At 42.2% G+C, this 27,977-nt stretch overlaps 1 protein-coding gene across 1 annotated transcript; it reads left to right on the plus strand.

The window, feature by feature from the left end:
- The first annotated feature begins 269 nt into the window (after positions 1–269).
- LOC124009283 (carbonic anhydrase 4-like) lies at positions 270–27,977 on the plus strand. Its single transcript, XM_046320919.1, has 9 exons — positions 270–291; positions 11,149–11,215; positions 11,307–11,333; positions 11,518–11,688; positions 13,393–13,541; positions 15,495–15,590; positions 15,703–15,781; positions 15,981–16,144; positions 26,918–27,977. Exons 2-9 carry the CDS (start codon positions 11,149–11,151, stop codon positions 27,122–27,124), a joined length of 960 nt encoding a protein of 319 aa, XP_046176875.1. The 5' UTR covers positions 270–291; the 3' UTR covers positions 27,125–27,977.

A 27,977-nucleotide genomic window follows, 5' to 3' on the forward strand; every position in this document is an offset into this window, starting at 1 on the left:
GCTGCACTGTTTCACTTTTCTTAAGGTCCCATTTAGCCTTGAAATACTCTTATTGCCATAGGAACTGAAAAACTTTCCTGGCAAAAGTCACGTAACGTTCTGTCTTGTCAAATGGGCGTTCTTGTTACAGTACTACACAACTTTGAACCTACAACTTGAAACCCTCCATCCGGGAGAATAAAAGAGGCGTGTTTAGCTTACCTTGTTGAGGTGTGCAACTAAATAAATAGAGTGAGAGCATCAGAGGCTGAGCATACAGGACGGAGAAGTGAAGACAGGTGCAACTTCAAGGTAAGATGATTCTGGCATTGACGCAAACAGACATTTATGGCACAATATGCCCTGCTTTTAAGATATGTTTGAAGTCGCGCACATCTCATTGATTAGGCTGATATGGTAGATCTGTTTCACGGCATTTATGCCAAATCATGTGATGGAAAAGCAGTGGCTTGATTAATTTTTTGTTTTCATGCTGCCTAGTATTTTACCAAGGCATTGCAGAGAGTGTGAGGTTGGGGTCTCAAGTCTAAGGAATTAATCTACCTTAGCTCTGCAGCAGGGTTTCCAAACTTCGTCCTGGGGCCCCCCCTGGGTGCACGATATAGTGCTAGGACAAAAAACAAAACGTGCACCCAGGGGAAGCCCTACTCTAGAGAACCCAAGGGGGCTTACATCCGGTCCTCTTGGGTTCTCAGCTGATGGTATGGAGGAAAGCTGGCTACATGTAAACTACAATCCCAACGCTCTATTTTAACGTTTTGAAACGATATACACTTACTATATGCAGTTTAGCAAAGTTGCATCCTGGTTGCACCCGCAGGAGAAAGAAAATCACTCCCCACAGCCGAGGTACAAAGCTTCCCATCCAGTTATGCTCCATTGGAGACGTTTGAAGCAGAAATTGGAGGGGATGAAGTAAAGTTTCAGTTGGAGGCGGTGTTCTTGAGAATACAGCGGGGTGCAACTTTCCTAAACTGTGTATAGTAAGTGTATCTTTCGTATTAGGACAATTATTTCTCGTTTATATGAAAGTTAAGTTCCAAATGTTTTCAATACTGTATAGTGTGGGAGACGTATTCCCATTTAGGCAGCTTTTGGGCAGAGTCTGAGTGTCAAAGCGTTTTCCTTACAAGGCTAAAGGGGACATCCAATGGCTCAATGTAATGCAATGGAATTGGAGTAATGAATAAGGGTTAGCATACCTTTTTCACACCTTCATTCATTGCTTTATGGTCACATTAGGAATGGCATTTCCAGTGGTGTAAAGTAAAAATACTTTAAAGTACTACTTAAGTCTTTTTTGGGGGGTATCTGTACTTTCCTATTTATATTATTGACAACTTTTACTTTTATTTCACTACATTCCCAAAGAAAATTATGTACTTTTAACTCCATACATTTTCCCTGACACCCAAAATTAAATTAAATAAAATCAAATGTATTTGTCACATACACATGGTTAGTAGGTGTTAATGCAAGCATAGCGAAATGCTTGTGCTTCTAGTTCCGACCATGCAGTAATATCTAACAAGTAATATAACTTAACAATTACACAACAACTACCTTATACACACAAGTGTAAAGGAATGAATACAAAATTACTCGTTACTTAGCTGCTTAGCAGGGCAGGAAAATGGACTAATTCACACACTTATCAAGAGAACATCTCTGATCATCCCTACTGCCTCTGATCTGGCGGACTCACTAAACACATGCTTCGTTTGTAAATGATGTCTGAGCTGTCAATTAAAAATGAAATTGCGCAATCTGGTTTGCTTAATTGCTTAATTACATTTACTTTTGATACTTAAGTATATTTTAGAAATTGCATTTACCATTGATACTTAAGTATATTTGAAACCAAATACTCATAGACTTTTACTCAAGTAGTACTTTACTGGATGACTCACGTTTACTTGAGTCATTTTCTATTAAAGTATATTTAACTCAAGTATGACAATTAGGTACTTTTTCCACCACTGGGCATTTCCCACTCCTTGTTGTAGCTACTCATACAGTCGTATATACCCTTGATAAATTATGGAGTCTGGAATTATTTTTGCCTATGTAGACAATTACGTTGCTTTGCATTTTCATCATCTCCCAGGGAGCCAAATTATGTTGAAAATATCTATTTTCTAGACATAAAATCACGTACTGGTTCAGTTCTGAATTACATTTTAAAAGGGGTCTATTCCGAATGTTGAAAAAACATTGTTTTTGGACATTTAAAATACTTTTCCTGATGTTAAAAATACTTATTTTGGGGGATTAATTGTTTATATGGCCTATTTTTAGCCTTAAATACATTTCCTTTCGCTACTTTCACTTTAAAAAACTTGTCACATTCAAAAGTTTTATTTCCAATTAAAATCATATTGCAGAATGGAATTACAAATAAGATTGCAGGAGAAAAAAAAACAGAACAATTTAACTACAACCACATTCTCAGTAACAGTTACAGAATCATTTTTTGAAAATGAGTTTGGGCACTTGGGTGACTGGTTAGGCCAGGAGGAGAAAATTGGTGAACAGGTGAACCACGGTAAGATGTTTTGGCAGAAGGAAGGACACTGAGAGTTGGCTATTCCTTAGCCTCACCCTTGGTGAGTAAATTTATTCAGCATGTGCTGGAATGAAAATGCAAGAACAAACAATCAATAAAATGTCATAATGCATAAATCAAATGATCATGGACCCTCTCTTCACATTTCAATGCCACATTAAGATATTGACTCAGATACAGACCAAACCCCTCTCAGGTAATACCTCCCATCCTTTCTAAGTGTTATCGTTGTACTGTTGTCTATACTGATAGGGGTGTTGTCATTTGAGTTGGAGACAACATGTAACTTTGTAAAGAGCTTGGGTTGATACATCTGAACATTAGGGGCTTACTTGCTAAAGTGAAATACATCAAGATCTGGGCTATTGTTTCGGTTTTCTTCCGTTGAAGGAGAGTCGGACCAAAATGCAGCGTGGTTAATTCAATACATCTTTAATGAAGAAAAAAAACACGAACAATACAAAAACAACAAACGAAATGTGAAAACCTATACAGCCTATCTGGTGAACACTAACACAGAGACAGGAACAATCACCCACGAAATATTCAAAGAATATGGCTGCCTAAATATGGTTCCCAATCAGAGACAACGATAATCACCTGACTCTGATTGAGAACCACTCCAGACAGCCATAGACTATGCTAGACACCCCACAAAAACCCCATGACAAAAACGCACCACAAAAACCCATGTCACACCCTGGCCTGACCAAATAAATGAAGACAAACATACATTACTTCGACCAGGGCGTGACAGCTATGCAGACAAAATCGCACATTCTTCTATTGACTGAAACTTGGATCTCAGGGGACATTCTGCAATCATATCAATATTGAGGGTTATAATGTGTTCAGAGCTGACAGACAGGGTAGAAGTGGTGGAGTGGCCATTCTTATTCAAAATGTTTTATCTGTCACTTTACTGAAATTAATTTCCCTTACCAATATGTTGGCTATATTATGTAACAGCAACACTTAGGAGTGACAGACAGACAGACAGACAGACAGACAGACAGACAGACAGACAGACAGACAGACAGACAGACAGACAGACAGACAGACAGACAGACAGACAGACAGACAGACAGACAGACAGACAGACAGACAGACAGACAGACAGACTGTCATGCAGGTGAAAGAGGACCCAAACGCGACTTAACAGAAACAGAGTTTATTAATGCTCAAAACGGAATAACTGAAATCCTCTAGATTTGTAGAGGGGAAAACAACTGGAGAAGCGGCCACAGACTGCAGGTCGCCCCGGGTAGGCGCAGGCCGTAGTCGACTGAAACACCTGCTCACACGCAGCGTCTGATGAAGGCACAAAACACGACAGGACAGGGTGATACACAATCACGGCAAAAAACACGACAGGACAGGGCGAAACGCAATCACAGCATGGTGAATACAATGCAAGGAACCGACGGCACAGGAACGGAACACAAAGGAATAAATAGGGACTCTAATCAGGGGAAAGGATCGGGAACAGGTGTGGGAAGACTAAATGATGATTAGGGGAATAGGAACAGCTGGGAGCAGGAACGGAACGATAGAGAGAAGAGAGAGCGAGAGAGTGAGAGAGGGAGGGGGAGAGAGAGGGATAGGAGGGAAAGAACCAAATAAGACCAGCAGAGGGAAACGAATAGCATGGGGAGCACAGGGACAAGACATGATAATAAATGACAAACATGACAGTACCCCCCCACTCACCGAGCGCCTCCTGGCGCTCTCGAGGAGGAACACTGGCAGCAACGGAGGAAATCATAGATCAAACGGTCCAGCACGTCCCGAGAAAGAACCCAACTCCTCTCCTCAGGACCGTAACGAAAAACGATAAAAAGGGAAACTAGGGTACTACTCTAAAAAAAAAATGAGAACTAGGGACAGACTGAGACACAGCAAGGGCAGGGACAAGAACAGGAGAGATGCGATGGCAGGGAACAGACTGAGACCCAGCAAGACCAGGAGCAGAAGCAGAAAAAAATTACCAGACTTCTTCTGCGCGCAGTCTGAACACGCAGCCACGAAACGGCGCGTGTCACGCTCCTGAGTCGGCCACCAAAAGCGCTGGCGAATAGACGCAAGAGTGCCTCGAACACCGGGATGACCAGCTAACTTGGCAGAGTGAGCCCACTGAAGAACAGCCAGACGAGTGGAAACAGGAACGAAAAGGAGGTTACTAGGACAAGCGCGCGCGACGCAGTGTGCGTGAGTGCTTGCTTAACCTGTCTTTCAATTCCCCAGACTGTCAACCCGACAACACGCCCATAAGGAAGAATCCCCTCGAGATCAGTAGAAGCCACAGAAGAACTAAACAGACGGGATAAGGCATCAGGCTTGGTGTTCTTGCTACCCGGACGGTAAGAAATCACAAACTCGAAACGAGCGAAAAACAACGCCCAACGAGCTTGACGGGCATTAAGTCGTTTGGCAGAACGGATGTACTCAAGGTTCTTATGGTCTGTCCAAACGACAAAAGGAACGTCGCCCCCTCCAACCACTGTCGCCATTCGCCTAGGGCTAAGCGGATGGCGAGCAGTTCACGGTTACCCACATCATAGTTGCGCTCAGATGGCGACAGGCGATGAGAAAAATAAGCGCAAGGATGAACCTTATCGTCAGACTGGAAGCGCTGGGATAGAATGGCTCCCACGCCTACCTCTGAAGCGTCAACCTCGACAATAAATTGTCTAGTGACGTCAGGAGTAACGAGGATAGGAGCGGACGTAAAACGTTCTTTTAGAAGATCAAAAGCTCCCTGGGCGGAACCGGACCACTTAAAACACGTCTTGACAGAAGTAAGAGCTGTGAGAGGGGCAGCAACTTGACCGAAATTACGAATGAAACGCCGATAGAAATTAGCGAAACCTAAAAAGCGCTGCAACTCGACACGTGACCTTGGAACGGGCCAATCACTGACAGCTTGGACCTTAGCGGAATCCATCTGAATGCCTTCAGCGGAAATAACGGAACCGAGAAAAGTAACGGAGGAGACATGAAAAGAGCACTTCTCAGCCTTTACGTAGAGACAATTCTCTAAAAGGCGCTGTAGAACACGTCGAACGTGCTGAACATGAATCTCGAGTGACGGAGAAAAAATCAGGATATCGTCAAGATAGACAAAAACAAAAATGTTCAGCATGTCTCTCAGAACATCATTAACTAATGCCTGAAAAACAGCTGGCGCATTGGCGAGACCGAACGGCAGAACCCGGTACTCAAAATGCCCTAACGGAGTGTTAAACGCCGTTTTCCACTCGTCCCCCTCTCTGATGCGCACGAGATGGTAAGCGTTACGAAGGTCCAACTTAGTAAAGCACCTGGCTCCCTGCAGAATCTCGAAGGCTGATGACATAAGGGGAAGCGGATAACGATTCTTAACCGTTATGTCATTCAGCCCTCGATAATCCACGCAGGGGCGCAGAGTACCGTCCTTCTTCTTAACAAAAAGAACCCCGCCCCGGCCGGAGAAGAAGAAGGCACTATGGTACCGGCGTCAAGAGACACAGACAAATAATCCTCGAGAGCCTTACGTTCGGGAGCCGACAGAGAGTATAGTCTACCTCGAGGAGGCGTGGTCCCTGGAAGGAGATCAATACTACAATCATACGACCGGTGAGGAGGAAGGGAGTTGGCTCGGGACCGACTGAAGACCGTGCGCAGATCATGATATTCCTCCGGCACTCCTGTCAAATCGCCAGGTTCCTCCTGAGAAGTAGGGAGAGAAGAAACGGGAGGGATGGCAGACATTAAACACTTCACATGACAAGAAACGTTCCAGGATAGGATAGAATTACTAGACCAATTAATAGAAGGATTATGACATACTAGCCAGGGATGACCCAAAACAACAGGTGTAAACGGTGAACGGAAAATCAAAAAAGAAATAGTCTCACTGTGGTTACCAGATACTGTGAGAGTTAAAGGTAGTGTCTCAAATTTGATACTGGGAAGATGACTACCATCTAAGGCAAACATGGGCGTAGGCTTGTCTAATGGTCTGAAAGGAATGTTATGTTTCCGAACCCATGCTTCGTCCATGAAACAACCCTCAGCCCCAGAGTCAATCAAGGCACTGCATGTAGCACCCGAACCGGTCCAGCGTAGATGGACCGACATAGTAGTACAAGATCTAGATGAAGAGGACTGAGTAGTAGCGCTCACCAGTAGCCCTCCGCTTACTGATGGGCTCTGGCCTCTTACTGGACATGAATTAACAAAATGTCCAGCAACTCCGCAATAGAGGCACAGGCGGTTGGTGATCCTCCGTTCCCTCTCCTTATTCGAGATGCGAATCCCTCCCAGCTGCATGGGCTCAGTCTCAAAGCCAGAGGAGGGAGATGGTTGCGATGCGGAGCAGGGAAACACCGTTGATGCGAGCTCTCTTCCACGAGCCCGGTGACGAAGATCTACCCGTCGTTCTATGCGGATGGCGAGAGCAATCAAAGAGTCCACATCTGAAGGAACCTCCCGGGAGAGAATCTCATCCTTAACCACTGCGTGGAGTCCCTCCAGAAAACGAGCGAGCAGCGCCGGCTCGTTCCACTCACTAGATGCAGCAAGAGTGCGAAACTCAATGGAATAATCCGTTATGGACCGTTCACCTTGGCATAAGGAAGCCAGGGCCCTAGAAGCCTCCCCACCAAAAACTGAACGGTCAAAAACCCGAATCATCTCCTCTTTAAAGTTCTGGAATCTGTTAGAGCAATCAGCCCTTGCCTCCCAGATAGCTGTGCCCCATTCTCGAGCCCGGCCAGTAAGGAGTGAAATGACGTAAGCAACCCGAGCTCTCTCTCTAGAGTATGTGTGGGGTTGGAGAGAGAACACAATCTCACACTGCGTGAGAAAGGAGCGGCACTCAGTGGGCTGCCCGGAGTAGCAAGGTGGGTTATTAACCCTGGGTTCTGGAGGCTCGGCAGGCCAGGGAGTAACAGGTGGCACGAGACGTAGACTCTGGAACTGTCCAGAGAGGTCGGAAACCTGAGCGGCCAGGTTCTCCACGGCATGGCGAGCAGCAGACAATTCCTGCTCGTGTCTGCCGAGCATGGCTCCTTGGATCTCGACGGCAGTGTAACGAGCGTCTGAAGTCGCTGGGTCCATTCCTTGGTCGGTTCCTTCTGTCATGCAGGTGAAAGAGGACCCAAACGCGACTTAACAGAAACAGAGTTTATTAATGCTCAAAACAGAATAACTGAAATCCTCTAGATTTGTAGAGGGAAAACAACTGGAGAAGCGGCCACAGACTGCAGGTCGCTTCGGGTAGGCGCAGGCCGTAGTCGACTGAAACACCTGCTCACACGCAGCGTCTGATGAAGGCACAAAACACGACAGGACAGGGTGATACACAATCACGGCAAAAAACACGACAGGACAGGGCGAAACGCAATCACAGCATGGTGAATACAATGCAAGGAACCGACGGCACAGGAACGGAACACAAAGGAATAAATAGGGACTCTAATCAGGGGAAAGGATCGGGAACAGGTGTGGGAAGACTAAATGATGATTAGGGGAATAGGAACAGCTGGGAGCAGGAACGGAACGATAGAGAGAAGAGAGAGCGAGAGAGTGAGAGAGGGAGGGGGAGAGAGAGGGATAGGAGGGAAAGAACCAAATAAGACCAGCAGAGGGAAACGAATAGCATGGGGAGCACAGGGACAAGACATGATAATAAATGACAAACATGACACAGACAGACAGACAGACAGACAGACAGACAGACAGACAGACAGACAGACAGACAGACAGACAGACAGACAGACAGACAGACAGACAGACAGACAGACAGACAGACAGACAGACAGACAGACAGACAGACAGACAGACAGACAGACAGACAGACAGACAGACAGACAGACAGACAGACAGACAGACAGAGTGAAAGCAGATAAGATTCAGACTGCACAACAAGGAGGCAATAAAGGCCCAGTTATAGTGGTGAGTTGTATCTCCAGTGGTGTTTTTACATGTTGTATTAGTCTTAAACATGAGAAGGTTGAAAAGAGGACTATGTTTCACTGGTCACTGGTCAAATTTCTATACAACTATAGTTGTTAATGTTATGTGTCATTAGAATTACTTCATCTGTGTGTAAGTAACAGGGGGCCTTCAATTACTTTTTTGTGATGATACATTAGAGCAGATGGTGCTAACAAACTATAGCCTTCCTGTATTCTGTTTCAATCCAAGCTAAATCTGTCTAGTGATGTGTGCTTTTGAGTTTTGGCCACATAATACTTTTTGGGGGGGACTACACAGCTAATCCTCATAAAATCTCATAAGAAATTACTAATGTGGTGTTTTTGATGTAACAGTAACGTTATACTATGCTACTATGCTTTTATATTGGGTTATGTTATATAGAACACGAATTAATCTTTATCTGATCTTCTAAGACAATTGATTCAGCAATGATCTAACTTTACTAAAAGAGCACCAGTGTGAGAAGTGGCTGAGTGTCTATAAGCTCAAGCACTACACCCCTACTCCCACGGCACCAAACCAACTAATTGAAGCGCATGTAGCCTACTCTTTTACCTTGCGGAACATTTGGTCATGCAGAAACAAAAGACCACGTGTGGCTGTTTAATGAAAATCTTGGAATATTTGGCTAAGGAAACATTTCAGGTTGGTCTTTGGGAATGTAAAGCAGTTAGGAAGGGGAATACTTGGCTGAAATGCCAGGGCTGAACTTGTCCCAGTCCGCCCCTGAATATAGCCTAATATGTCATTAGATTGTCTTTTATAACACATAGGAATAGCCATCTACATGACATTTATACAATGCTTTATATCCGACAGAAGTCATCATGTATTACAATAAAACATTAAAAGAATGACCAAATGCTTAAAAATCCTAGTTCATCTGTTAAATTAGAAATTGGGGGCTGTCTGTGTATTTTAATTGTTTAATCAATGTTAAATCTATTTGCTTCGCTTCTAAATCTTAGTGTTTCTTCACCCAGTGAGGCAACGAGGGGTTTTGAACTGTAGCGGAGAGGAAGAGTTGTGTATCTGCCCTCTCATTGGTTAGAATCTTTGAGGACACGTAATTCCATTGTTAGAGCGGTCAATCGACATGTCCATATAATACAGTGGGTCCCAAACTTTTTATGGTCCCGTACCCCTTCAAACATTCAACCTCCGGCTGCGTACGAGGGTCAGCACGAGGGTCAGCACGAGGGTCAGCACGAGGGTCAGCACAAGGGTCAGCACAAGGGTCAGCACTCTCTCAAATGTTGTTTTTTGCCATCATTATAAGCCGGCCACACACACACTATACGATACATTTATAAACATAAGAATGAGTGTGAGTTTTTGTCACAACCCGGCTCGTGGGAAGTGACAAAGAGCTCTTATAGGACCAAGACACAAATAATATAATAATAATAATCAATTATTTTTCTCTTTATTTAGCCATCTTACATATAAAACTTCATTTGCTCATGGAAAATTGTGAAAAACTCCCCACAGGTTAATGAGAAGGGTGTGCTTGAATGGATGCAAATAACTCTGCAATGTTGGGTTGTATTGGAGAGAGTCTCAGGCTTGAATCATTTCCCACACACAGTCTGTGCCTTTATTTAGTTTTCCTGCTTGTGGGGGCTGAGAATCCACTCTCACATAGGTAGGTGGTTGCAAAGGGCATCAGTGTCTTAACAGCGCAATTTGCCAACGCAGGATACGCGTTGGGCCAGTAACCGAATGGTTGCAAGTTCAAACCCCCGAGCTGACAAGGTACAAATCTGTCGTTCTGCCCCTGAACAGGCAGTTAACCCACTGTTCCTAGGCTGTCATTGAAAATAAGAATTTGTTCTTAACTGACTTGCCTAGTTAAATAAAGGTAAAAAGATAGTGTTGTACTTGTTTCCTCCAGGATCTTCATGTTGTTCTGCGATTGATTTGCTCTTTTCGCACCAAAGTACGTTCATCTCTAGGAGACAGAACGTGTCTCCTTCCTGAACAGTATGATGTAAATGGGTAATTGCACTGTAATCAGGACCTCTTAAATGAAGCATTACCGTTGAATGCACTGACTGTAAGTCGCTCTCGTTAAGAGAGTCTGCTAAATGCCCAAAATGTAAATGTAAAATAAACTCTTGCAAAGTACACTGCGTATTATACTAATGAGCTCCACCCCCGAACAAGACCAAATTTGGTTGACCAAATCTGAACCAATCATAAATGTCTGTGTTTAAACAGTTAGTACAGTACATGACAGTACAGTAGAGCATAGTTGAGTAGAGTCCAAACTTGCCAAGGATGTTTAAAAGGTGGTTGAAATTGGGTCAGTCCAACCTGGACTTGATTTCAACATCCACAGATGGCCTTGATTTTAGCATCCATAATGTCCGCAACATCCACAAACATAGACGTCTATGTTTGCGTCAAATCAAGGATGGTCCGGACGGGACCAAATCTGAACCAATCACAGACGTCTATGTTTTTGGACGTTGTGGATATTGTGGACATTGAAATGAAGGCTGGTCCATAATGGATCAAAACTGTGCGTCTGTGGATATTGAAATAAAAGTCAAATGGACGTCCGGCTTCATTTATAATTGCCTTTTCCTTGCTTTCAGATGAATGGACTTGTGGTTATCAATGCAGCTCTATTTGTCCTCACTGCAATCAGTGCTGCAGGCGGTTGTAAGTGATTATTATATTATTTTGTTGCCCTGTGACTCTCTTCTACTATTATTTTTGTGACTCTTTGCAAAACTTTTTCCCTTTTTATCAGCGTGGTGTTACCATGACCCTAGATGTGGTAAGTTTTTGTTTTACCCACTGGTTACAGTGTTTTTATTCACAAATTGTACATGAAGCATTTGCTTTGAAATTATTGTGATGGTGGTGGATAACAGACTATAGAATTAATGTGTTAGCATATAATGTGACCCTTATTAACATACGATACATTGACACCGTGGTATGATTGATTACATGTTAAGATGACACCACTTGGTCCACCATTGCCTCAGAACATTGCAATGGATTGCGACAGTCTCCCATCAACATCGTCTCTGCATCAGCAGTGGGCGATGAAACCCTGACTGCCTTCACCTTCACCAAATACGGAGACAATTATACAATGAACAAGATCAAGAACACTGGCAAAACTGGTGAGGAGAATGGATGGATGCCTTGCCTCTCAATCGATAGACTGAAAGTCCCCACTTGAGGAAAATTCCTGGTTTGGTACAAATAGTGCATTCGGGAAAATATTCAGACCCCTTGACTTTTTCTAAATTTTCTTACATTACAGCCTTATTCTAAAATGGATTAAATAGTTTTTTACTCTTATCAATCTACACAATATCCCATAACAAACAGACATTTTTGCAAATGTATAAAAAAAACAATAGTGAAATATCACATTTCCATAAGTATTCAGACCATTTACTCAATAGTTTCTTGACGCATCATTGGCAGCGATTACAGCCTCGAGTCTTCTTGGGTATGACGCTACAAGTTTGCCACACCTGTATTTGTGGAGTTCCTCCCATTCTTCTCTGCAGTTACTCTCAAGCTCTGTCAGGTTGGATGGGGGTGCGATGGGGGTGCGATAGTAGATCGGGTCAAGTCTAAGCTCTGGCTGTGCCACTCAAGGACATTCAGAGACTTGTCTACTCCTGCGTTGTCTTGACTGTGTGCTTAGGGTCGTTGTCCTGTTGGAAGGTGAACCATAGCCCCCAGTTTAAGATCCTGATAACTCTCACAGGTTTTCATCAAGGATCTCTCTGTACTTTGCTCTATTAATCTTTCCCACAATCCTGACTATTCTCCCGGTCCCTACCGCATCCCAATGCATGATGCGGCCACCACCATGTTTCACCATAGGGATGGTGTCAGGTTTCCTCCAGTTGTGACGCTTGGCATTCAGGCCAAAGAGTTCAATCTTGGTTTCATTAGTCCATAGAATCATATTTCTCATTGTCTGACAGTCTTTAGGTGCCTTTTGAGCTGCCATGTGCGTTTTACTGAGGAGTGGCTTTCGTTTGGCCACTCCAACATAAAGGCCTGATTGGTGGAGTGCATCAGAGATGGCTGTCCTTCTGAAAGGTTCTCCCATTCCACAAAATAACTCTGGAGCTCTGTCAGAGTGACCATCGGATTCTTGGTCACCTCCCTGTCCTAGGCCCTTTTCCCCTGATTGCCCAGTTTGGCTGGGCACCCAGCTCTAGGAAGAATCTTGGTGGTTCCAAACTTCTTCCTTTTAAGAATGATGGAGGCCACAGTGTTCTTCGGGACCTTCACTGCTATAGAATTTTTTTGGTACCCTTCCTCAGATCTGTGCCTGGACACAATCCTGTCCCGGAGCTCTATGACAATTTCCTTCGACCTCATGGCTTGGTTTGTCAACCGTTCACTGTCAACATGCACTGTCAACTGTGGCACCTTATATAGACAGGTGTGTGCCTTTCCACATCATGTCCAATCAATTGAAATTACCACAGGTGTACACCATTCAATTTGTAGAAACATCTCAATGATGCTCAATGGAAACAGGATGCACCTGAGCTCAATTTCGAGTCTCATATCAAAGGGTCTGAATACGTATGTAAATAGGGTATTTCAGTTTTTAATTTTGAATACATTTGCAAAATTCAAAAAAGCGGTTTTCACTTTGTCATTATGGGTAGTGTGTGTAGCTTGATGAGGACTTAAAAAAATGTATTATCTTTTAGAATAAGGCTGTAAATAACTAAATGTGGAAAAAGTCAAGGGATCTAAATACTTTCAAAATGCACTGTACGTACCAAACATGGAATTTGTTTGAAATTGAACTAATTCCTTTCGTTTTGTTGGTGTTTTCTTTCTTTCAGTCAAAGTCAAGCTGACAAGTGGAGTCCAGATTGCAGGCGGGGCCTTGTCTGAGGCCTATGACAGCCTGCACTTTCACCTCCACTGGGGGAATGGTACCTCAGTACCTGGGTCGGAGCACACAGTGGATGGAACCCGCTACCCCATGGAGGTATTTGGAAGGTTCAACACGACATTGCTGCGTTCTGATTCTCTACCTTTCTCCAGAAGTGTCCCCTCATTCACCCCCCCCCCCCACACACACTTCTCATACTGATGGTGCCATTTAAGATGAGGGAGGACGATGTAAAAAAAAATATGAGCATGGCCTTATTTCTATTATAGCATATTGGATGACCGTCATGTATATATTCCATTCACCAAGCTCAATGTAACACAATATGTTTAGGCTACTACATGATACTCAATTGTTCCCTATACACATCATGAGGTTGCTACAATCTACGCTATGAATAAAGTGTTTACAACGTACAGTAGGTGCACAGGTTGAGAGAAAATGTTGAGATGTGACAGACAGTGACACATTCAATACTGCCTTGCACACTCTTGCCTGCATATAGCTGATCTAGGGTGTAATCCTTAGTCCAAAGGTTGCAAACGAGAGTTTCTATTGGACAAATTCAGGTATTTTTTAGCCCTGTTTCATTCTGTTTGCTTCTGTATAAGAAGCATTTTTTAAACAGAATCGGCAGTATAAATACACCCCTAATCGCACATAAACACAGTTCACTTTCAAAGCAGCCACATAAACAGCATGACTCATTTGCTCATTTGCACATCTAAGTGCTCTCCTCCACTCACCTTTTCTATTCGGTTGTGGATTTCAGTGGACAACACATCAGCTGTCTGTAACCAGGCGAAAAAACCTTTCTAAGAAAAACCTTCATATCATAACCGCTAAACCACTACACACAGCCTACACCGTTGTCACCATATTAGCTAATGTCATAGTCAGCATAGCTACTAGAACTAAAACATTAGTAAACCTGCTGCAATCATGCAATCATGCAGTACAGTGTACAGTCAGAAAGCAGTTTAGCAGTTACAATAAATTAATCAAACCAAAAGCTTACCTTGACTTGGAAGAGTTCCAGTGTTTGATAGCCATAGCCAGCTAGCTAACATTACATCCCTCTCTGTTTGAGTAGATTTAACGAGCTAGCTGCATTTGCTAGCTAAGTGAAAGTGAATGTGAAATTGTTTTTTTTTTAAACAGCTAGCTTGCTCTCTCTCTCTCTTTCTTCTCCTTCATTTTTGAAGAAATGTATTTTTTCAAAGCTGTTCAACTATTGTCTTTCTCTCTCTTTGAGTAAACTACTCCCCACATGTTATGCACTACAGCGTTAGCTAGATGTAGCGTATGCTTTCAGTACGAGATTAATTCTCTGATCCATTTATTGGGTGGACAACATGTCAGAGCAAGAGCTCTGATAGGTTGGAGAGTTGAGAGTTGTAATAATTACTGTGTATGTCTATAGAAGGAGGTGAAAACCGGAGGAGGAGGAAAACTAGCTGTCCTTTGGCTACACCATGGTACTACCATAAAGAGTGCTGTTGAGGCTAATGTAGACCTGCATTGAAAAACTGTGTGTTTTAATCAATTATTTGGTGATGTGAATATACTGTATTGAGTATAGTTTTATTTAAAAAGGATAACTTTTAAAATCTTTCACTCTTTTTATTTTCATGAAATTCACTGAGGAAGATGGTCTTCCCCTTCCATCTCTGAGGAGCCTCCACTGATGTACATATACCATACTGCCATGGATCAATGTCAAGTTATTTGTTTAGGCTTAGTACAGTCTGAATTATCCCACCCCCCCACGCAACTTGGTTTACTAGAAAACTGACTTATGGGTAAATGTAACCATTCTCAGATTTTCATAGATGCAATAGTCTGACGGTTGACCTGAACTTATGAGGCATTTATAAGTTCTATTCCTTAAGAATCAGGGGGCATATATATCATTAATTTAAATGACCTTTGAATAGCTGTAAATATGGCAGATTGTAATCTACCTTTTTAAATGTATCATTACAACGTTTGAATTTCCCAATGGATTCAGATAACTTTTTAGATCAACTATTATGCTTCACCTTTCAGTTGCACATAGTAAATGCAAAGTCTTCGCACAACGGTAACACGACCATGGCCGTTGCAGACAGCACGGGACTCGCTGCTCTTGGCTTCTTCATAGAGGTGAGAGGATGCTTTAACCTTCATAGAAATGGCATTCATTTTTCAATTGTAGATTGGGCATTTAAATGTTTTATTGCTGTTTTTTGTTTTTAAAGTCATGTTTTTGCAACAGCCCGTACCAGGCAATGCAACTGGTTCACCAGCAGCCTGGAATACTCTGACATCCTACTTGGCCAACATCACACTAAAAGGTGAAAGGAGAGATTTGACTGGTTATGATTCGATCAAGAACTACTTCCTCAAAATAAAGTTTGGAAGAGGGATTTGTTTTTCTCTTTGAATTCAAAATTATTATTTTAGTTATTAGTTATTTAGTTAGTTTGTTATTTTATTGTTCAATTTCAGTAGCATATGATTTAATTATACATTTTTCTTTCTTCCTTCGTTAAGATGATATTGTGAACATTACTCATGCTATTTCATTGGATGAGCTCCTGGAAGGGGTGGACCGTACCAAATACTACCGTTACAATGGATCACTGACCACTCCAAATTGCAACGAGGCTGTGGTTTGGACCGTGTTCAAGGACCCTATCAAAGTCAGCCAGGACTTGGTGAGTCTGTGAAACAATTTCACAATAAACTTAATAACATTTATACATCCTAGAATTGTTTTAAAAATATATATATATATATTATACGGTGCCTTTGGAAAGTATTCAGACCCCTTGACTTTTTCCACATTTTGTTAAGTTACAGGCTTACATTTTAAAATGTTTTTTTCCTCTCATCAATCTACACAATATAAAAATATATATTTTTAAATAATTAAAAAAACGGAAATATCACATTTACTCAGTACTTTGTTAAAGCACCATTGGCAGTGATCACAGCATTGAGTCTTCTTAGGCATGATGCTACAAGCTCGTCACACCTGTATTTGGGGAGTTTCTCCCATTCTTCTCTGCAGATCCTCTCAAGCTCTTTCAGGTTGGATGGGGATCGTTACTGCACAGCTATTTTCAGGTCACTCCAGAGATGTTCGATCGGGTCCGAGTCCGGGCTCTGGCTGGGCCACTCAAGGACATTCAGAGACATGTCCCAAAGTCTTTCCTGCATTGTCTTGGCTGTGTGCTTCGGGTTGTTGTCCTGTTGGAAGGTGAACCTTCACCCCATTCTGTGGTCCTGAGCGCTATGGAGCAGGTTATCATCAAGAATCTCTTTGTACATTGCTTCGTTCATCTTTGTCTCAATCCTGACTATATATCAGTCCCTGCCGCTGAAAAACATCCACACACCATGATGCTGCCACCACCATGCTTCATCTTAGGGGTGGTGCCAGGTTTCCTCCAGACGTGACACTTGGCATTCAGGCCAAAGTCTTTAGGTGCCTTGTGGCAAACTCCAAGCAGGCTGTCATGTGCCTTTTCCTGGGGATTGGCTTCGATCTGACCACTCTACCATAAAGGCCTGATTGGTGGAGTGCTGCAGAGATGGTTATCCTTCTGGAAGGTTCTTTGTTCTTGGGGACCGTCAATATTGCAGAAATGTTTTGGTACCCTGCCCCAGATCTGTGCCTCGACACAATCCTATGCCAGAGCCCTACAGACAATTCCTTCGACCTCATGGCTTGGTTTTGCTCTGACATGCATTGTCAACTCTGGGACCTAATATAGACAGATGTGTGCCTTTCCAAATCACTCCAATCAAGTTGTAGGAACATCTTGATGATTATGTTTTTAAGGCTGTAACGTAACAAAATGTGGAAAAAGTCAAGGGATCTGAATACTTTCTGAAGGAACTGTGTATACATATGCTGTATATAGACACTATATATAAAAAAGTATTTGGACACCCCTTCGGCTACTTCAGCCACACCCGTTGATGACAGGTGTATAAAATTGAGCACACAGCCATGCAATCTCCAAAAACAAACATTGGCAGTAGAAGGGCCTTACTGAAGAGCTCAGTGACTTTTAAAGTGGCACCGTCATAGGATGCCACCTTTCCAACAAGTCAGTTCATTAATTTTCTGCCCTGCTAGAGATGCCCGGTCAACTGTGAGTGCAATTATTGTGAAGTGGAAATGTCTAGGAGCAACAATGGCTCAGCAACCCAAGGTCACAGAACAGGACCGCCGAGTGCTGCAGCGAGTAGCACGTAAAAATCATCTGGTTGTAACACTCACTACCGAGTTTCAAACTGTCTCTGAATGCAACGTCAGCACAATAACTTTTCATCTGGAGCTTCATAAAAATGGGTTTCCATTCGAGCAGCCACACACAAACCTAAGATCACCATGCGCAATTCCAAGCGAACGGCTGTAGTGGTGTAAAGCTTTCCGCCATTGGACTCTTGAGCAGCGTAAAAGTGTTCTCCAGAGTCATGAATCATGGTTCACCATCTGTCATTCCGATAGACTAATCTAGGTTTGGCGATGCCAGGAGAACGCTAAATGTAAAGTTTGGTGATGGAGGAATATCAAATCAAAATCAAATCAAATTTATTTATATAGCCCTTCGTACATCAGCTGATATCTCAAAGTGCTGTACATAAACCCATCCTAAGACCTCAAACAGCAAGCAATGCAGGCGTAGAAGCAAGGTGGCTAGGAAAAACTCCCTAGAAAGGCCAAAACATAGGAAGAAACCTAGAGAGGAACGAAGCTATGTGGGGTGGCCAGTCCTCTTCTGGCTGTGCCGGGTGGAGATTATAACAGAACATGGTCAAGATGTTCAAATGTTCATAAATGACCAGCATGGTCAAATAATAATAATCACAGGCAGAACAGTTGAAACTGGAGCAGCAGCACGGCCAGGTGGACTGGGGACAGCAAGGAGTCATCATGCCAGATAGTCCTGAGGCATGGTCCTAGGGCTCAGGTCCTCCGAGAGAGAGAAAGAAAGAGAGAAAGAGAGAATTAGAGAGAGCATACTTAAATTCACACAGGACACCGGATAGGACAGGAGAAGTACTCCAGATATAACAAACTGACCCTAGGCCCCGACACAAACTACTGCAGCATAAATACTGGAGGCTGAGACAGGAGGGCTCAGGAGACAATGTGGCCCTATCCGATGATACCCCCGAACAGAGCCAAACAGGAAGAATAAAGTGGTCTGGGGCTGTTTTTCATGGTAAGGGCTAGGCCCCTTAGTTCCAGCGAAGGGAAGTTTTAACGCTACTGGTGCTTTGTACTGTAAATCAGTTGGTAGAACATGGTTCTTGTAATATTAGGGTAGTGGGTTCATGTCCCTTGACCACTCATTTGTCAAATGTATGCTTTCATGACTGTACATTGCCTTGCAAAAGTGTTCACCCCCTTGGCGTTTTTCCTATTTTCTTCCATTACAGCCTGTAATTGAAATTGATTTTTATTTGAATTTCAGGTAATGGAAATGCACAAAATAGTCCAAATTTGTGAAGTGAAATGAAAAAAATTACCTATTTAATTATTTATTTATTTTACGGAAAAGTGGTGCGTGCATATGTATTCAGCCCCTTTGCTAAAAATCCCCTAAATAAGATCTGGTGCAACCAATTACCTTCAGAAGTCACATAATTAGTTAAATAAAGTCCACCTGTGTGTCACATGATCTGTCACATGATCTCAGTATATATACACCTGTTCTGAAAGGCTCCAGAGACTGCAACCCAACCAAGCAATGGGCAACACCAATCAAGCGGCACTATGAAGACCATGGAGCTCTCCAAAAAGGTCAGGGACAAAGTTGTGGAGTGTGGCGGAAGAATCAGAATTAGTTGTGTAACAGAAAATTAAGATGTCTTATCTGCATAATATGCTTATGTGATATACTTGTTATTAGAATGTATCCCTTCGGACTCTGGTGTTGGCAGTTGCATGTCTTCCCTCAGCTGGGGCTCAGTCACCTGGACTTATCTTTCACATGTCCCTGGTGCTATGCAGAATATCAGAAAGGGAAGAGGACAGGAGGGAACATTGTCTTCATATGTGAATGTGTCTACCTATTTGTAAACCATGTGAAGGGATGGCGTGATTAATGGGGAACCAATTACTTGTCTCCACAATGTCTGTGCACCAGTCACTCCCTCCTTTGACATGGGGATGTGTGTGGCAGTGTCTGGAACCATTGTATGTCATCTCTGATGTTGCACTTATCCTGGGATAGTGTATGACCTAGAGGCTCACTGCCCTCAGTGAGTTTGTCCAGGAGTGGGGTCAAGAAGTAGTTTTACTTGAGATGGGAGAATCTGGAGTTGACAATTGATTTATGCCATTGGATGAGTTGGTATTTTTGTGCAAAGAAGTACCAGGAACGAGTATGGAACCTCGTCTTAGGTGCCAAACTGAATGATAATTTATAGCGAATGCTATCTGGCTACGTGATACTCAATTCTCATTTAAAACGTCTTACCTTGTGACCTGTTCAAAACATCTGTGGTTTGTTATGTTGACTAGGGGGTGGATCTTGGCTATGAAAGACCTTTGTACTTTTGTCTCGCCTCTCTCAACGAATCATCAAAGAGACGGTGTTTCATTGACAAGCCATTGCTATTCCAAAGCTCTCACTATTAAATATTTAGTTTAAGTGTAACTCTGGCTTGTGTGATAAGTTTGTCTCTCCTCATTTGATAGTAAATAAATGAACCACCACGGGAGAAGTACAGATCATGGTTGGGCTTTTAAAAAATACATGAAAACTTTGAACATCCCACAGAGCACCATTAAATCCATTATTACATGTTTTAAAGAATATAGCATCACAGCAAACCTGCCAAGAGAGGGCCACCCACCAAAACTCCCGGACCAGGCAAGGAGGGCATTATTAATCAGAGACAACATAGAGACCAACGATAACCCCGAAGGAGCTGCAAAGCTCCATAGTGGAGATTGTAGTATCTGTCCATTGGATCACTTTAAGCCATACACTCCACAGAGCTGGGCTTTACAGAAGAGTGGCCAGAAAAAAGCAATTGCTTCAAGAAAAAAATAAGCAAACACGTTTGGTGTTCACCAAAAGGCATGTGGGAGACTCCCCAAACATATGGAAGAAGGTACTCCCGTTAGATGAGACTAAAATTTAGCTTTTTGGCAGTCAAGGCAAACATTATTTCGGACGCAAACGCAACACCTCATCACCCCGAGAACACATCCCCACAGTGAAGCATGGTGGCGGAAGCATCATGCTGTGGGGATGTTAATCATCGGCAGGATCCGGGAAACTGGTCAAAATTGAAGGAATGATGGATGGCGCTAAATACAGGGAAATTCTTTGAGGGAAACCTGTTTCACTCTTCCAGAAGTTTTAGACTGGAATGGAGGTTCACCTTCCAGCAGAACAATGACCCTAAGCATACTGCTAAAGCAACACTGGTGTTCTTTAAGGGGAAACATTTAAATGTCTTGTTAGGGCCTAGTCAAATCCCAGACCTCAATCCAATTGAGAATCTGTGGTATGACAAAGATTGCTGTACACCTGCGGAACACATCCAACTAGACGGATCTGGAGCACTTTTGCCTTGAAGAATGGGCAAAAATCCCAGTGGCTAGATGTGCCAAGCTTATAGAGACATACCCCAAGAGACTTGCAGCTGTATTTGCTGCAAAAGGTGGCTCTGCAAAGTATTGACTTTGGGGGGGGGTGAGTAGTTATGCATACTCAAGTTAAATTTTTTTGGTCTTATTTCTTGTTTGTTTCACAATAAAATATATTTTGCATCTTCAAAGTGGTAGGCATTTTGTGTAAATCACATGATACAACAAAATAGGAAAAATGCCAAGAGGGGTGAATACTTTCGCAAGCCACTAAGTCACTTTGGATAAAAGCATCTGCTAAATGGCATATACTATTATACAGTATATTACAATGACATTCTAGACAATTCTGTGCTTCCAACTTTGTGGCAACAGTTTGGGTAAGGTAATGTTAAGCCATGAATCAACCTATAAGGTATATATGTCATGCATGAATCAACCTAGAAGGTCTATTTTTCATGTATGATGAGGGATTAGTGGGTATTTTTTTAACGATGAAAAAAAAACGTCCAAAATGACCAGGGGCGCCCCCAATTGGATGGGCACAGCTGGGGGGTGCTTTCTACCATTGCACCCTCCTAAAGCCATTCAAAACTGTTTCAAAATTTGCTCCTGGTAGCCCGTTCCATTCAACAGGCTCACGGCTGTCCATTTTCAATATGTTTCAATGGGCATTACCATCACGAATTTGACATGCTCAGAAATGCAAAATTGACTGGCCCGATGAACTCGGGATGGCCGGGCAGTGATAGTGGTTCCTCTCCATCGCTCGTTGTGTTGATTTCATCATGTCCCTTTGGTGATGTTTTGTCACTGTTTAAACCTATTGCAAATGTACAAAAGTCGGCCAGCAAGTCAGCGTCCATCAGTCAATAAGATATCATTCTGACACCAAACTAATACCAAACCCACTTTGTCCAACCTGGTTAGAAGCCAACTATCACATATTTCAGGGCAAGCCCAAAATTCACAGTGCCTGCCTTCTGTGTAAACCATAATAAAACATAACACACGTAGTTACATTTTAGCTGAAAATCCAGTTCTGACATTATATGTAGGCGTAGCTGTGGCTACCCCAAATCCCGAGTTTCGGCCCAAAAGGTCATTCGGCGCCCGAGCAGACACCTTAATTGGTGCTGAAAATCCACTTTTTCCGGGCTTTGCTACGAGGGCCTTGAATGAGCTATCGGACAGAAACGTTAGGGTCCATCTCTATGGGCCGAGGCGGTTTCGATGCACCTAGTCTTGCGACGCTGGGATTTTTCTAAATGTTGTTATTTTCGCTATTGGTCAAAATGAATTGAAGATATTGCAAATGTGCGAGGCTGTTTCTCCATCTGAGAACCTTCTAGAGCCACATAATTCACTGTGCACTATCGACTTGAGCTCTAGAACAGGTTTCTAAAGTTTTAGAGCTCTAGGTCTGACGGTGCTTTGATAGTTTGAACGAAGGTAACCATTGCAGGCTCTGTGTGTCTGTAAGCCCCACACTGTGTCACTTCATCCTTGCTGTGTGTGTGTGTGTGTGTTTTTTTTCTTGTACATCTGTTGGGAGAAATGACTGATTTACAGTTCATGAAGGTTTCCTAATCACACATATGAAGTTTAGGAAAGATCTGACCTTTTTAACCCTTCGAAACAGCCCATATTGCCCATATTACCCCAATTTAAGGCACTTCCGGTTGACACAGGAAGCTGAAAGTGGACACATCCTCCTTGGGGTAGGCTCTTACAGAATTTAGAATTTTAAGTCTTTACATTAAGAACTGACTTGAGGGTTGAATGAGCGTGTGTGATTTCAGAAAATCACAGAAATCAAATCAAATTTTATTGTCACATACACTTGGTTAGCAGATGTTAATGCAAGTGTAGCGAAATGCTTGTGCTTCTAGTTCCGACAATGCAGTAATAACCAACAAGTAATCTAACTAACAATTCCAAAACTACTGTCTTATACACAGTGTAAGGGGATAAAGAATATGTACATAAGGATATATGAATGAGTGATGGTACAGGGCAGCATAGGCAAGATACAGTAGATGGTATCGAGTACAGTATATACATATGAGATGAGTATGTAAACAAAGTGGCATAGTTAAAGTGGCTAGTGATACATGTATTACATAAGGATGCAATCGATGATATAGAGTACAGTATATACGTATGCATATGAGATGAATAATAAGGTAGCATTGTTTAAAGTGGCTAGTGATATATTTACATCATTTCCCATCAATTCCCATTATTAAAGTGGCTGGAGTTGAGGCAGTGTCAATGTCAGTGTTGGCAGCAGCCACTCAATGTTAGTGGTGGCTGTTTAACAGTCTGATGGCCTTGAGATAGAAACTGTTTTTCAGTCTCTCGGTCCCAGCTTTGATGCACCTGTACTGACTTCGCCTTCTGGATGATAGCGGGGTGAACAGGCAGTGGCTTGGGTGGTTGTTGTCCTTGATGATCTTTATGGCCTTCCTGTGACATTGAGTGGTGTAGGTGTCCTGGAGGGCAGGTAGTTTGCCCCCGGTGATGCGTTGTGCAGACCTCACTACCCTCTGGAGAGCCTTACGGTTGTGGGCGGAGCAGTTGCCGTACCAGGCGGTGATACAGCCCGACAGGATGCTCTCGATTGTGCATCTGTAGATGTTTGTGAGTGCTTTTGGTGACAAGCCAAATTTCTTCAGCCTCCTGAGGTTGAAGAGGCGCTGCTGCGCCTTCTTCACGATGCTGTCTGTGTGAGTGGACCAATTCAGTTTGTCTGTGATGTGTATGCCGAGGAACTTAAAACTTGCTACCCTCTCCAGTACTGTTCCATCGACGTGGATAGGGGGGTGTTCCCTCTGCTGTTTCCTGAAGTCCACAATCATCTCCTTAGTTTTGTTGACGTTGAGTGTGAGGTTATTTTCCTGACACCACACTCCGAGGGCCCTCACCTCCTCCCCGTAGGCCGTCTCGTCGTTGTTGGTAATCAAGCCTACCACTGTTGTGTCGTCCGCAAACTTGATGATTGAGTTGGAGGCGTGCGTGGCCACACAGTCGTGGGTGAACAGGGAGTACAGGAGAGTGCTCAGAACGCACCCTTGTGGGGCCCCCGTGTTGAGGATCAGCGGGGAGGAGATGTTGTTGCCTACCCTAGCTCGTAGAGCTCCGAAACCCACCTTAACGGTTTCGTCTGAACACACCGCTACTGGATCTGTAACTTTTTTTGGTTAAACACATTACTTTGACCATCACTAATTGTACAGTTTCTCGTAAATTACGATAGATAAACGGCTGGTTCTTTTTGTGAGTATGTTGGAACCCATGTACTTATTTTATAACTATATATTACACTACCTTTCAAAAGTTTGGGGTCACTGAGAAATGTCCATGTTTTTGAAAAATAATCTAACATTTTTGTTCATTAAATTAACATCAAATTGATCAGAAATAGAGAGTAGACATTGTTAATGTTGTAAATGACTATTGTAGCTGGAAATGGCTGATTTTGAATGGAATATCCACATAGGAGTACAGAGGACCATTATCAGCAACCATCACTCCTATCATCCAATTGAATGTTGTGTTAGCTAATCCAAGTTTATCATTTTAAAAGGCTAATTGATCATTAGAAAACCATTTTTCAATTATGTTAGCACAGCGGAAAAATGTCGTTCTGATTGAAGAAGCAATAAAACTGTCCTTCTTTAGACTACTGGAGCATCAGCATTTGTGGCCTCGATTACAGGCTCAAATTGGCCAGAAACAAAGAACGTTCTTCTGAAACTCATCAATCTATTATTGTCTAAGAAATGAAGGCCATTCCATGTGAGACATTGCCAAGAAACTGAAGATCTCGTACAATGCTGTGTACTACCCCATTCACAGAACAGCGCAAACTGGCTCTAACCAGAATAGAAAGAGTGGGAGGCCCCATTGCACAACTGAGCAAGAGGACAAGTAGATTAGAGTGTCTTGTTTGAGAAACAGATGCCTCACAAGTCCTCAATTGGCAGCTTCATTAAATAGTACCTGAAAACACCGGCCTCAACGTGAAGAGGCGACTCTGTGATGCCTTCTAGGCAGAGTTGCAAAGAAAAATACATATCTCAGACTGGCCAATAAAAGATTAAGATGGGCAAAAGAACACAGACACTGGACAGAGGAAGATTGGGAAAAAAAGTGTCATGGACAGACAAAGTTTGAGGTGTTCGGATCACGAATACCATTTGGGAGACACAGAAAAAGTGAAAATATGCTGGAGGAGTGCGTGACGCTATCTGCCAAGCATGGTGAAGGCAATGTGGTGGTAAAATGGGAGATTTTTAAAGGGTAAAATGGATCTTGAAGAAGGAAGGCTATCACTTCATTTTGCAACGCCATGCCATACCCTATGGACGGTGCTTAAATGGAGCAAATTTCCTCATACAACAAGACAATGAACCAAACCACAGCTCCAAAATATACAATACATTTTTAGGGAAGAAGCAGTCAGCTGGTATTCTGTCTATAATGGTGTGGCTAGCACAGTCACCAGATCTCAACTGTATTGAGCTGTTGTGGGAGCAGCTTCACCCTATGGTACTTAAAAAGAAGTGCCCAGGAAGCCAATCCAACTTGTGGGAGGTGCTTCAGGAAGCATCGGGTGAAATCTCTTCAGATTACCTCAACAAATTGACAACTGGAATGTCAAAGATCTACTTGGCTGTTAGTGTTGCAAATGGAGGATTATTTTACGAAAGCAACAGTGTTTTCAATTATAAATCATTATTTATAACCTTGTAAATATCTTCACTATATATCCTATTCATTTTGCAACTCATTTCATGTATGTTTTCATGGGAAACAAGGACATTTCAAAATGACCCCAAACTGTTGAATGGTACATTTGGGCAGTCTTGATTTTAAAGAAAAGAACATACATGCAATGGTTCATTGGATCCGTTTAAAACTTTGCACATACACTGCTGCCGTCTAGTGGCAAAAATCAGAATTGCGCTGGGGTGGAATAATACATTATGGCCTTTCTCTTGCAATTCAAAGATGGTACAAAAACATTTACAAAAAAATGGTTTTCTTTCTATTATCTTTTACCAGATAAAATGTGTTTTTCTCCTACATTCATTTTTACATTTCCACAAACTTCAAAGTGTTTCCTTTTGAAATGGTATCAAGAATATGTATATCCTTGCATCAGGTCCTGAGCTACAGGCAGTTAGATTCATTTTAGGTGAAAATTGAAAAAAAAATGGAAGATCCTTAATAGGCAAACATATGATGTTTTATTGATATTTGGAAAGTGTGCGGACCCATTTTTCTGCCGTGAAACAATATATCTGACATGTACTTTAGGTTGGATGGAAACCTGGTCTATGTGATTTACTTTATTAATTGGCTCTGCAAGAAGTCATGAACATGATTTGAGCAAGTTTCGCACAGCAGGAAAATAGTCCTGCATCAACTGGAAGTATTAATTGTTATATGAATTATACATTTTGTATAGGGGTTGGTAAATTTTCTGTAAGGAAAATCAACTCTGAAATGTTTAAGTGGAAATTAAACTTTATAAGCCTTTTAAAATATTGAAGACCGTACAAGTTTACATGTTTTACTCTGCAGGAAGGATCCTACAACAGCAGGATGATCAAATTAAGATATGGCCTCTGTACACACATTTCAGAAATGTGTCTTGTTTTGATCCAATGCAATGATATGCATTAAAGTTGTTTTTGTGATCTATTTATTTATTTGGAGAGCAATTTGCCTCAGTTGATTTCACGTTACTTTGCAGATCAACTGAAACTAGATGTTGAACTGACAGTGGGTAAACCATTGGGCCACCCTGATGTCATACTTACGTCTATGATCCAGTAATTAATTAACCTTTTCCACTCAGATTGATCTATTCAGCACAACATTGCACATTGACCACAACTCCACCTCTGACTTGATGACCAACGTCTTCAGAAACAAAAAGCCTGTCAACGGCCGGGTGGTGACAACCCAGGGCAGCTCATCCACAGCCCTGCCACCGTCGGGAGCCTCCACAACGAACTCCTCTCTGGGCCTCATGGCCCTGGCCTGGATGCTGCTGATGGTTTAGTGTCTGAGTAACGCCTTAACTGAAGTGCATTGCCATGTCTCCCTTAACCCACAAGCAACCAACGTATTTTACATGCGCCAATTACCAACTTGGGTCAAATTTACCCAAAGGAGAAACTATTGGAAAAAGCAACAATCATAGAAAAATACAATCTTATTAAAACATCATTATTTAGACATGTAATTCATGTTGTCTGAAATAAATAGTACTTATTTTAGCTAGATTTCCTAAAAGAAAATATAAAATGTTCCTGTATATAAAGTGCTGTTTTTTTCCAAAGTACAATCCATATTATTTCCATGGAAATACAATGCTAATTTAACATAATTTGATAAAAGTATAATTTAGTTTTCAGAATGTAAGTAAATATGAATGTTTTCATATTTATCTGGTAAAACCAACTGCCATTTAAAAAGGGTAGTACACAAATTCTAAATATACTTAATTTTATTGACACCAAGTCATTAAATTCACTTCAAAAAGTGATCCTGAGAGACGTTGACTTAAGAGATTGCTTAGTTTTCTTTATTTACTTACTCCACAGCCAGCACCAGCATCACTGTTGGTGAAACAATGGGTGTGGTGGGTGCTATGGCAGCATTTTTCAGAAATCACCCTCAAATCCTCTGTCAGTTCAAACCAAATAATAGCATAGCATCCACAATGCCAAAATATGTTGTACATATACAATATTGTAGGATATTATAAGAATTCTGATATTTATATAACCTTTTCAGTAGAAACTTACTTTTTTCTGAGAATCCACACCAATGCAAACTATGTATCCATTCAGAGGATAGCTGGTTTGTGTATTACAGTTCTAAGTATTCATAACATTGACAGACATTTATGA

Source organism: Oncorhynchus gorbuscha, linkage group LG22 (assembly GCF_021184085.1).
Source record: "Oncorhynchus gorbuscha isolate QuinsamMale2020 ecotype Even-year linkage group LG22, OgorEven_v1.0, whole genome shotgun sequence".
NCBI classification, from domain to species: Eukaryota; Metazoa; Chordata; class Actinopteri; order Salmoniformes; family Salmonidae; genus Oncorhynchus; species Oncorhynchus gorbuscha.

Coding starts and splice junctions, on each gene's coding strand:
- LOC124009283 (XM_046320919.1), top strand. CDS start 11,149: ATGAATGGACTTGTGGTTATCAATGCAGCTCTATTTGTCCTCACTGCA. Junction 11,216..11,306: donor AATCAGTGCTGCAGGCGGTT/GTAAGTGATTAT, acceptor CCTTTTTATCAG/CGTGGTGTTACCATGACCCT. Junction 13,542..15,494: donor GAACCCGCTACCCCATGGAG/GTATTTGGAAGG, acceptor TTCACCTTTCAG/TTGCACATAGTAAATGCAAA.